Here is an 11,887-nt window from a genome sequence, read left to right as displayed (position 1 = left end):
GCTATATATTTCTAAGCAATTGATTCCCGAAAATAAATGCCTACTTAAAGCAATGTTATGAAGGTTCAAAGGTGTTTTAAACATTAATTAGTACATGATAACCGTGAGAACAAATTTAGTAGGCATTATAAACGTGACTATTGTACATAACATATGTGTGACTAATTGTGGTCCCACTTTTTGTTATTGCTATGTTACATTATAAATAAATAAATGAGTTAGCTATAAATTAAAATTATCAAATCATATTATGAGTAGATTTCAAAAACTAATTTTAATATTCTCATCCAAAAGAGTAATAATATAGTATCACATAATTTGAAATTTTAACAAATAATCCACTTGAGAATATATTTTTTAAAAATCAATTATGTGTCAAATTCTTTTAAATAATCGCGACAACTAATTACTCACACAAGCTCCTCTACCATAGCACCGGTCCGAACATTTTATCTCATAATATGTAAAAATATCTCTTTTAAAATAGTCTTGCGTACATATGTACAGAAGTTAACTCATAATGTCTAGTTATTATGCTATAAATGTGTAAAAGGCTGACACTGTACACTAATGAATGCACAGTAAATGAGTCACGACTTTAATTATTACATTAAAATATATTTTTTTTCCAAAAATACCGGAAGTGGGTGATAACTTGCAAAATAAATTTTAGAAGTCATATTTTGTTTGAAATCTCGGTACACAAAGCTCCTGCGTATGCGACGTCCGAAAAAGGGACATACCACAATGGGTTTATAGTAAACAGTCTTATCTTGCAACATAATTATCTTACTATTACTTCTCTAATCATGTTATATGAAGCTTAATATAAACCTACGTCACACGATTTTATTAGGAGGCTATATTAACCCGATACACTTAATTATTTTTTCATGTGAGTATTACTTTATAAATTACTTGTCAGGCAAAATTCACTGAAATTGCTACAACAGTGATAGTTGGAGCATCATTGCACAATTCAATAAAAACAAAAAACAAAAAAAGAGATGAACCACATCCATCAGACTACAACAGTTTTTCTCACTCCAATAGCAAATTTCTCAAAAATTTACACAAAATCAGGGGCATTTATTATAAAAATCAACGGATCATTTTTTTGTAATTTTGAAAAAATTTAAGTTTTGAGGGAAGTTAGGATCCTCCGCGGTAACAGTTAACGGTTATGATATATTGCACCCATTAAAAATGTTGTAGGTTTTCAATTGCATTATTTATAAATTATTATTTGAAAATTTTCATAATTCTTTTTTTGAAAATAACCATAACCCGACCCATTCAGGACCGGTATGCAATAATGTTGACTTGGATGGGTCAAGCCAAGTCAAGCTAAATTGGGCCGTTTTGTCTCCCTTTCCGGATCCAACTCGGACCCGTTCTACAAACGGAGCATCCGATAGCCCGTTCCGCACGCAGTACAAAATTTTAGCCGCGGAGAGAGAATATCATCTTCTTCTGTTTCTCCCTCTGCTCCTCAACCTCAGAACTCTCTCTCTCCTCTCTCCATAAAAGCTCAAGTTTCCTTCCACAAATTCTCTGTACCTCTCCCTCTCTCTCTCTCTCTCTCTCTCTCTCTCTCTCTCTCTCTCCTGATTTCGTAGTACTCGAGAAGCTGTATCAGAGTAAGAGTGAGGGAAGGTTGTCCCCAGGTACACGTGGCACGTGGCCTTCATGGGCTGCAACGCCTCCAAGCTCGACGACCTCCCAGCCGTGGCCCTCTGCCGGGACCGTTGCACCTTCCTCGCCGACGCAATTCACCACCGCTCCGTCCTCGCCAACGCCCATGTTGCCTACTTGCAATCGCTCCGGCGAGTGGGCCCCGCTCTCCGCCGCCTCTTCGATCAACCCTGCGATCACTCTCCTCCCCAATCCAACGGCGATCCTCCACCGCCTCCTCCTCCGGCCGCCGCTCCCGGTCATTCCCACCGTATCCACTCCAGTTCTGATTCCGAATCCTCACACCATTCGACTTCTTCTTCCCCATTGCACACCCAAATTCAGAACGACTTTGTCAGTGACGAAACCCTAAATTATTCAAAGAATCAGCCGTTGCCCTCAGCGACTTATTCATATCCCAATTACTTCGATTACTCCTCCCAAAACGGCGGATTTGATGGTTCATTTGCCTCTTCCATCGTGCCGCGGCCGGTGGGTTCTAAATCGCCTCCGCCGCCTCCGGCTCCGACCGTCCACTCGCCTTGGGACTTCTTGAATCTCTTCGAGTCGTACGACAGGTACGAACTTGCTTATCCTTCTAATCGGAGCTCGAAGGAAGGAGCGCAAGAGGAGGAAGCGGTTGCGAACTCGACAGAAACGCAACGGAGTCGGCGGGGCGAATCGGTAGCGGTGGAGGAGGATGTTGATCGTGAGCCAGAGATTGAGGTTCCGGTGGTGGACAAGAATGTAATTACAGATAAAGAGGAGTCTAAAGAAGGGAAAGTGAGCAATTCCGCTGCTCCTCCGAGCGTTTCCGATGTTAAAAAAGAAATAGAGATTCTCTTGCTGAGAGCTTCAGAGTGTGGCGATGAGGTTTCCAAGATGCTCGAGGTGGGCAAACTGCTTTATCCTCAGAAGAATGCAGTTTCTCAAGGTTTGAAATCTCAACTTTTATGGATTTTTAGGTTCTGGGCATTTTAAAATTCAGATTCTATATTGCGTTAAATGCATCAATGAATTTAAAAAAAAATATTTTATGTTGATCATAGTAAAATTTAATTAATTTTAGACTGTTGCAGTTTCAAACTTTTAATATTGCAATTTTAATTTTACATTTAAGTTCTGCAACGATTCAAACTATATAATAATCCGATAAAAAAACTTTATTGTGATTACCATTGAATATTTTAAAAAATTATCAGAACTAAAATTTTTAAAATTTGTTCTTGATTTAGTTTCTCTGCATCTTCTTCTATGACATGTGGGTCTTTAAAATTCTAAAGCAGTGTCTTCCAAGATGCTGCAAGCAATTTATCCATCTTCACCCTCCATTGAGAAGATTGGATCTATTAATCTGAATTTTGATGATGAAGCTGCGGGGATGAGTTCTCGAAATCTATCTTCTACCATGAGGAAGCTGTACGTGTGGGAGAAGAAACTCTATGATGAAGTGAAGGTGAGCTTTAATTGTGGTCAACCTGTCCTCTTACCCTTTACTCTTCTTTTAAAATAAATTCACTGTAACTGCTTGGAGAATACTAGGTGAATGTGATAGCTTTGAATATCAAACTTTAAAGTTTATGTTCTATTTGTTCTCGTCACACCTGACACTGAGCGTGGATTGGTTTTTCTATGATCACATTTATGATTTGCTTCTTTATTTATTTATCTTTGTGTCACAGGGGGAGGAAAAATTGCGGATGATTCATGAGAAGAAGTGCAAGCAGCTTAAAGTTATGGATGAGAAGGGGGCTGATGCTCATAAAGTTGAATCCACTCAAACTTTAATCATGACTTTATCTACGAAAATTAGAATCGCAATTCAGGTTGCTGACAAGATATCGATTACTATAAACAAGTTGAGGGACGAAGAATTGCGGCCACAGATTAAGGAATTAATTCATGGGTATGTGATTGTCGAGTTTCCATATTTTCTTTTGCTTTGATTGCAAGTATTCACATGAACATGATTCTATATAGTCATGTATATTGCTCAACTCCAACACACTTTTGGTTATTTGATTTGAATTAAACTATTTTGTCTTTTGGTGCCTTATGTGCAGCTTTGGACCAAAATGCTATTGAAATAACAAACAGGACATAAGGGACAATGAAGTTAAAACAAAATATTTACAAAATGAGAAGACATTTCATTTATTTGAGCTTATTAGAATCATATTTTATTATATATATATATATATATATTAAGGAAATCTTACATATTGTAGAACAAAAATGTTAATCACAGTGGGCAAAAATGTCTCTCTAAAAAATGAAAATAGGCTTTGGTTGTTAAAGACAAGTTTAATCTTCTCTTACCAAAAAAGGCAAAAAATTCTGTAAAAACATGAGGTAAGAAAAGGAACAGAAAGGAATTAAGACTTGGAAGAAAATTGCATAGCAATTAGCTAGTCAGTTTTATGGTTTTCTGAATCATCGTCATGATCATGATTTTGTATAATTTAAAGTTTTTATAAATTTTCTCCTGGACTAATTGCATTGTGATGATGCACTCCACAGTTCCTCTACTATTATGCGTGTTAAATGTGTTGAAGAATTGTTGATAATATCTACCTCTGCTAAGTTATGATTTCCATCTTCCTTTCTTACAATATAAGTGAGCAATTTGGGCTTGAGCTGTTCAAGTGTCCGACGATCTAAATTTTCTGAAATTTGAAACCTTTGGGCCACTTGGGCAGTTAAAATCTGCCGCAGTGAGCAAATTATGTAACCTGCTCTAGTATGGAATATGTGGCCTTTGACATCCTGTTTGTGGGCTGCTAATGTATTTGATGAACTTGTTAGTTAGCTTTGAGGTAATTTGAATCGTATTTTCTGAGAATTCTTGACTGAACTATTAAATTTTAGACATTCTATGTTCACGCTTAATGCCCCATATGCAAAATTGCAATTTCTGGTTTAGTTCTCAGATTGCCCTGCAGGGACTATATCAGAATGCCCTTCTTTTTTATGAAATTGCAAATTCTGCTTTAGTTCTCAGTTGCTTCTGATGCTTACATTCAGCTGCACCATTTGATCAACATTCATAATTCCATTTCCTGTCAGTTTATTAATGATATTACGAGTGTGAGAAAAAATGAGGAACGACGATCCGTGTGTGGCATGTGTTTCAGTAAATGGTGTCAATTTGAAAATAAATTGAATGGGATATGAAGGAAAATTCTCTCTCTCTCTCTCTCGCTCTCTCTCTTTCCCCAAAAAATTTCTCTCTTTGGTGGTGACCATTATTTATTTGTTGTTACAGGTTAATTGGAATGTGGAAGAGCATGCTAGAATGTCACAGGAGCCTGTGCCAAGCGGCTGCAGAAGCTAAAATATTAAATTCTATAGCATCCAAGGGAAAGCTTAGTGATGATTCTCTTGAAGCTGTAATGCAGCTGAAGTTGGAGCTTCAAAACTGGAATCTAAGCTTCTCCAATTGGACGGACTCCCAAAAAGGATATATTAAATCCTTGAATGGTTGGCTTCTTAGATGTTTTTTTTACGGACCAGAACAAACACCCGATGGATTGGCCTCCTCTCCCAGCAGCATCGATGCTCCTCCTGTGTTTGTGATTTGTAGTCAGTGGTTGCAAGTTCTGGAACGGCTATTACAGAATGAAGTGACTGAAGCCATGCAGGTTTTCTTTGTCAGATTGAATGAGCTCTTTGAACAGCATAATGTTGATATGCACCAAAGGATGATGGCTGACAAGGATATGGAGAGAAGAGTGAAGAGCTTAGAGAGAGAGGAGCAAAAGATTCAGAAGTTGATTCAAGCCCGGGATAAGAAAATGGGTTTAGCAGCCACGGGAAGTAGTGCCATTTTTCTCGGAACACTTGTACATCCAACTGACAGTTCAGATGTTTATGGTCTTCACTCTGGCTTGAAGCAGATTTTTGAAGTTATGGAGAGGTTCATGGACAATTCTGCGCAGGCTTATGAGGAACTTTGTCTTCAAATCAATAACATGTGATTCACTTCAGAGAACCCAAAAGTTCCATAGTTTTGGACCCTTTGTCTTGACTTCCTGTGTCATTCTCAGGATCTGTTCTTTCCCCTCCTCCACCGCAGTTTATTTCTTCTACTCATCTTTCCCTGGGGTTGATTGTTCTTCTTAAGCAACCTCCCAGTAGTTCATCTGGAGATATTTTTCAATAACATCAGACCCGGTTGCTTCTTTATTCTTGGTTTATTTTAATGGGCTCATTGGGGCTGGCCGATCGACTAATTCCAGTTTACTTGAGATGGTTTGGAAGTGGATGACAAACTTGACCCGCATTAGGCACAATCCCTTTGTAGTTGGAGAGGGTGAACCATTGATGTGTAACCACTCGGTACTTCTATACTGGAAGTGTTATAACCAAATCCTGCATTGGAAGAATTCCTGTGGTTTTGCTGAGTTGCCAATGCTGGTGGCAAGAGTAGAATTCCCACTGGTTTTATATCTGTTGATGCCTGTAGCACTTCTGGAAGGTCATATCAGGTGATACTGAAAGAAAGCAAGATGTCATAAGATAAGCAAAAATCTAATGTGAGTCCTTCGAATACTTTCCAGATGACTTGTTTTCCTAATATTTGGTTTTTTTTTTTAACTCTCCCCAGGTATGATGCTGGTGGGATTTCAAAGTTCTCCAGCAGATTGCACCAGTGAATTGGGTGTATCGGCAATGAGGTCTCAATAGTGCAAGCCCTACATGTTGCTGATTTTTGCATCATTTGCCACTCATGGGGTAATCATCAGATGAGCTCGCAGCCACCCGTTTGATTTTGATCTGGTTACCATCAACCCAATCTGAAGAAGTCTCACCTGACTTGAACTTCATTTGGATTTGGATTTGTGAATGATATGATTTAGAATGACTCTTGTATTCATCATGATGTTACATTTTTTTTTTTTCCTAGAGGAGAAGTCAGTCACAGGTGGAGAAGGGAGATTTCCTAATCAAACTGGGGGAAATTTGGTTCTGTTGCCCAGCACTCGTCTTCATGGATTTGGTCATTTGTGAAAGCCCCCTCTAATCTGTTTACTTATCTGTAGAGTAATATCAGGTTTCTATTGAAAAACACTCTCTAACCCATTTAGTGTTACATAGCTTTCCGATTATTCTTTCTCGAATAGCCTCATCACTAATTCTAATCAACCAAGCATTTGAGCCTTCGATACTCGAACTTTGAACTGGGTTCGTTTGGATTTACGCAGATTCAAAACTCGAGACTTGAAGGAAAAAAAAAAAATGTGCTTCTAATGATAGCACACTTATAAACAAAATGATTATTGCCAACAAAGATTACATGATGACAAAAACCATCATGAAAAAGCTATAGTAGTTGGAGCGTAGGATTGATTCCATGCTCCCCACAGAGTATACTTACTTTAAGAATGCACCATCAGGAATCCCAAACTTTTATATATTTAATTCTGTAACTATTAAAGCTATGTGGTTGCATCGTCTCTTCTCTACCATCGTTGATCCATTAAAGTTGCAGTTTAAAATTCATGGAGGCCAAGTAACATAGTTTATATTCTTTCGGTGCCCAATATGATTGTTATTTATTTCATTCATCAAAGCCCTACCCAACATCATATTTGAATCTATTAACTCAAAAAGAATTTTTTAGTGGATTCTTCCTTGAAATCAAAAGGGCCCTTTTCCTTTTCCCAAAAGAAAATAATTATAATGTTCTAAAAGAGATGAGTTTTTTGATGTTTGACAAATAGATAAAAATCTGTTCTGAAATTCTCAAATTCTCATAGATTTTTCGTGACATTTCAAAATTTTCAAAGACCTCATCTCGACATTTGATTGTTAAAATACTTAAACTAATCAAAAGATTTATCTTTTTATCAGATATAAAGGGAAGTATGTATCTTTTTTATTTTGAAATTTCATAACTAAGGACACGTTTGTGTTAGAGAAAATTATTTTTTGCCCTATTTTAAATTCATTACGCATTTTGATTTTAAGAAAACGGACTTATTTTTTCAACCCAAAAACAATCCATAAAATTTAAAGAAAGAAAAGTGCCAAAAAACTAGACATTCAAAATAGTTTGTTTTTTCTCCCTTTCAGGTTTATACTAGAAAAAATAAAATAGAATGACTGAAGTAATAGGGATCCATTTTGGCCAATCTATCTCTTTTGTTTTTTGCTCTTGTAAATAAGCATTTGGTAATTTTATAAAAAGATTTCGAACAAATCAATTTTATGATTCAAAAAAAGCTTTAGGCTCACTGAGTGAGCTTCAACATATTTTATTGTATATAAAATACTAAGCTTGAGTTTATAAGAATAGTTTGCTATAAGTGGAACAAACCAATTGTCCAAAATATTGCCGACTCGAATATTCTTATACTTGTTCTGTTTTGATTCTATCTCAAACATAAATAAATAATATTTCTATTTTCTAACTAAATATTCATATCCTTAGGCTCACAAGTGAATACTTATATATAAAAATAAGTATCGATATAAATTGCTCGAAATCTTCCCAACTCAAATATCCCTACGCTTAACTAAGAAATTATATCATTTTGATTTTATCTGAAACAAAATTAATATTTACATTCTATATGAATAAATACATACATACACACACATATATAATAATAATAATAATAATAATAATAATAATAATAATAAAGTAATGATTTCGAACATTATTTAAAAAAAAAAATTATATACATTTTATATAAGCGAGACAGATTCAGGTCTTCGGTAATAGGCGAATCTTTTAATGACATGACGATAAGAACAAAGATAAATTTAAAATAATAAAACTAATTTGATAGTTTTCAATTTCAACGCGTTTCTCTTAAATTCGTCCCCTTTCACACTTCTATCTTATTTTTTAAATCAATTAAAATTAAAAAAAAAAATAGACAATATAGAGGTGTGAGGTGATGGCATAGCTTGTATGGTTGTGGGAGGTGATGTCATTTTAATGAGGATTAGCACTTTGCATTCATAATTACAAATTTTTGGAGGGCTCAAATTGTAATTTTATTTCTTTTACGCGTAAAAGGGGCAACATCGGTCCAAATCGTACCAGATAGTCACGGCCCATAGCCCGCGGCCCACGGACCGCGGCTCAGGGCCCACGGGCCGAACGCAACATGAGGTTTGCCTCCTGCAAATTCTCGCGATTATTCCATCGCGTCACATCTCGTTCAATTGCTCGGGTCTCGCGCTCCTCGCGTTTCCTTCACTCTTAAGCCGCAGTGTTGTTCCGTGACCGACGGTCGCTTGGATTTTCCGTGCTACCGAATTGAATGCGAATTGGGAATTAGGATGTGACTTTGACTTTGGGCTGAATTTTCAAATCCTGCCAGGTCAGCATTCCCCAAATCATCACACCCCAAGTGTAAGATAAACCTTTCCACCAAACCTTATCATTCCAAATTCAATCCGGTTGTTGTTAATTAAATAACAAGTTAATTTGTAATTTAATTGCTTTTTATTTTTCTCAAAAGGTCGACATTATTTTATTTTTATTCTTATGTTATTTTTCATGTTTTGAATTTTTTATTTGTGAATTTATATATATATATATATTTCCCCTCTAAGTTGACCTAAATATTTATAATTTTGAATGGCAATTTACCTTATATAAAATTAAGTGTTAGTTTGTATATATATATATATATATATATATATATATATATATATATCTCCTTCGTTAATTGTTTTAAAAATATTCACTTAATATATTTTATGACATGTACGATGTGCATGATAAAATTTAAAAATAATTATATACTTTTAATTGAACTGTGGACTATTTATAATGTATTTTAGTTTTTAGTATACTTATTTACATCGGCATTAGTATTGTCAGTAGGGTCGAATTACTCCAACGTCGGTCTCTTCAACTAAAAATTTGTGCATTGGGATAAAACTTTTAGTAGAAAGTCAAGTTTGAGGTGAAATTAACTTCATCTAACTCAAATCAAATTTAATTCATAAATATTAATTATTTTATGCATGTAGTTATTACAATGTATTTATCAATATTATTTTGAATAAATAAAATTTGACAATTATATTATGTACAAAGTCTTGATATTCATTATATATATATATATATGTGTATATATATATATATATATTAAATTTTAATCTATTATTGCTATATTTTAATTTAATTTTTACTAAATTTGTATGATTATTTACTTGAAATAGTACCATTTTTCTTACTATTGTAGTATTAAAGAGTATACTTTTCATTTTACTTCGTTTCGTAAAAAAATTAAAAGCAATGAGAACACCATATACAACACAATAATCCTCACATTTATTCGTTACTATCTTATATTTTCATATAAATAACAATTACTAGTTTGTATCCATATAATTTTATTTTTTTAATTTTATAAAATTATAAAAATGACACATTAATTTCCAATAATTCTTCAAAAATCAAATATAACTATAACAAATGAGAATTTAATAAAAATTAATTTTCAAACAACCCCAAGTTATAGTTGAAAACAAAAATTCTTAATTTTAAATTTAAACTCAAGTATTATTGGGGTTCATAGATGGAATTGGAATCTGAATCACGTTGGAATTAAAAATAGAATGTCAAATTTATTTTTCATTTTGATTCGGAGTATAATAAGAATCAAAATTTTATCATAGCATTTGCCTATTTGGTATATGTTGACATAAGAATCAGAATGAGTCTAATTTATCAATAATATGATAATATAGTATAAATAATTTTTTCAATTAAAATATTATAAAATAATAATATTATTAATCTTTAATTTTTATATAATCTTATATTTAATTATGTGATAAATATTTTTTTAACAAATCATTATCATCGTGTATTTGATTATACTTCGCATATCATATTTTATTATATTTTTGGTTCTTATACTATTTTTCTAATAATATTTGACATATTATCTTATATTTTATAATTATTATATTTTATTAATTTGTAATTTTACTAAATTAAAATAATAATAGCAAGTATTATATCTTGTCATATAATAGTATTGTGATTTCTTTTATGTATTACATCATTATAAATTATATATTTATAACTACTAATAATTAAAATATTATTTTATTTAAATATTATAAATAATAACATAATTAATCAACAATGATTTGATAGTTTTTCTAAAGAAAAGGAACATGATTCATTAATTAAAAGGCTACAACTTATCGATTAAGTCAACATTATCGATACACATTAATAGAGGAGAGGGAGAATTATTGAGTTGTAGTAACTACCTCCATAATATATACTACCATAACATCTCGAAATAAAATCGATCGAACTAAAGGAAAATTATTTAATAATATTTCTAATTTTCCAATATTGATGGCTTCTCAAAACTTTTTGCATAATAAAAAATGTTCGAGATCATCTACTTTAGATCCAAACAGATGAGAAACTTGTTAGCCTTAGAAATAAATATTATTATTTATTTTTTTATTTATGTAATATATAGTATATTATTATATTATAGTATGTATTATAATAAATAAGGCAGTATATATTGCGTTTTCAAGACTCCAAATTTATTTATTTATAATTAATGATATTAGCAATTAACATTTTATCTTATTCTAGTAGTGTAAATAAATAATAGATAAATAGTTGTACCATAATTATATTATAGTATTTTATTACTTAGTATTCTTTTTATTACATCTGATATATAATAATATAATTATATGGTGTATATAGCAATAAAGTATTATTTTTATTTTGTAACATATATCATATTATATAACAACATGTATGCAATATATATATATATACACACACAAAGGCACCAAGCAATGGCTTACCTAATTGAGCTAGCTTGGTACATGGGGATAGTATATGTGTGACTGACTTGCTCATACGAATCTTCTCGGCAGAATTGTTCAGAGTTAATTTGCCCGAAATTGACTTGCTTATAGAATCTTCAAAACTAACCTATTCAAAATTGACCTCTCTAAAATCGACTTGCTTAGAAAGCCTCCAAAATTAACGTGCTTATAGTCTCCTTAACTAACATGCCCAAAATCGAGTTACCCAAAACTGACTTACTTTTATCGAGCTTCGTGGCTAACCCATTTACTGAGCTCATCGTTTACCTTACCTACCAATCCCTCGATAAGTGGGACCAGTAAACAATGGTAGATTTTAGTCCTGCATTCTATTGAAAAAATTCATGTTTTCGTGGTAGAAGTGCTAGCAACATAT

At 33.2% G+C, this 11,887-nt stretch overlaps 1 protein-coding gene across 9 annotated transcripts; it reads left to right on the top strand.

The window, feature by feature from the left end:
* Positions 1–1,462: 1,462 nt before the first annotated feature.
* LOC131162181 (protein ALTERED PHOSPHATE STARVATION RESPONSE 1-like) lies at positions 1,463–6,782 on the top strand. Of its 9 annotated transcripts, none has more exons than XR_009138704.1 (6): positions 1,469–2,608; positions 3,048–3,130; positions 3,357–3,580; positions 4,940–6,161; positions 6,281–6,408; positions 6,581–6,782. XR_009138704.1 is itself a non-coding variant. In XM_058118381.1 (4 exons), exons 1-4 carry the CDS (start codon positions 1,690–1,692, stop codon positions 5,649–5,651), a joined length of 2,025 nt encoding a protein of 674 aa, XP_057974364.1. In that variant the 5' UTR covers positions 1,463–1,689; the 3' UTR covers positions 5,652–6,782. The 9 variants fall into 9 exon arrangements, 3 of the variants coding, with proteins under 3 accessions (XP_057974364.1, XP_057974365.1, XP_057974363.1); XR_009138702.1 differs by having other exon boundaries at positions 2,961–3,130; XR_009138700.1 differs by having other exon boundaries at positions 2,958–3,130.
* The last annotated feature ends 5,105 nt before the right edge of the window (positions 6,783–11,887 follow it).

Source organism: Malania oleifera, chromosome 8 (assembly GCF_029873635.1).
Source record: "Malania oleifera isolate guangnan ecotype guangnan chromosome 8, ASM2987363v1, whole genome shotgun sequence".
Taxonomy (NCBI): Eukaryota; Viridiplantae; Streptophyta; class Magnoliopsida; order Santalales; family Ximeniaceae; genus Malania; species Malania oleifera.
Note: the sequence above shows the minus strand (reverse complement) of the source record. Positions and strands in the feature narration are given on the sequence as shown.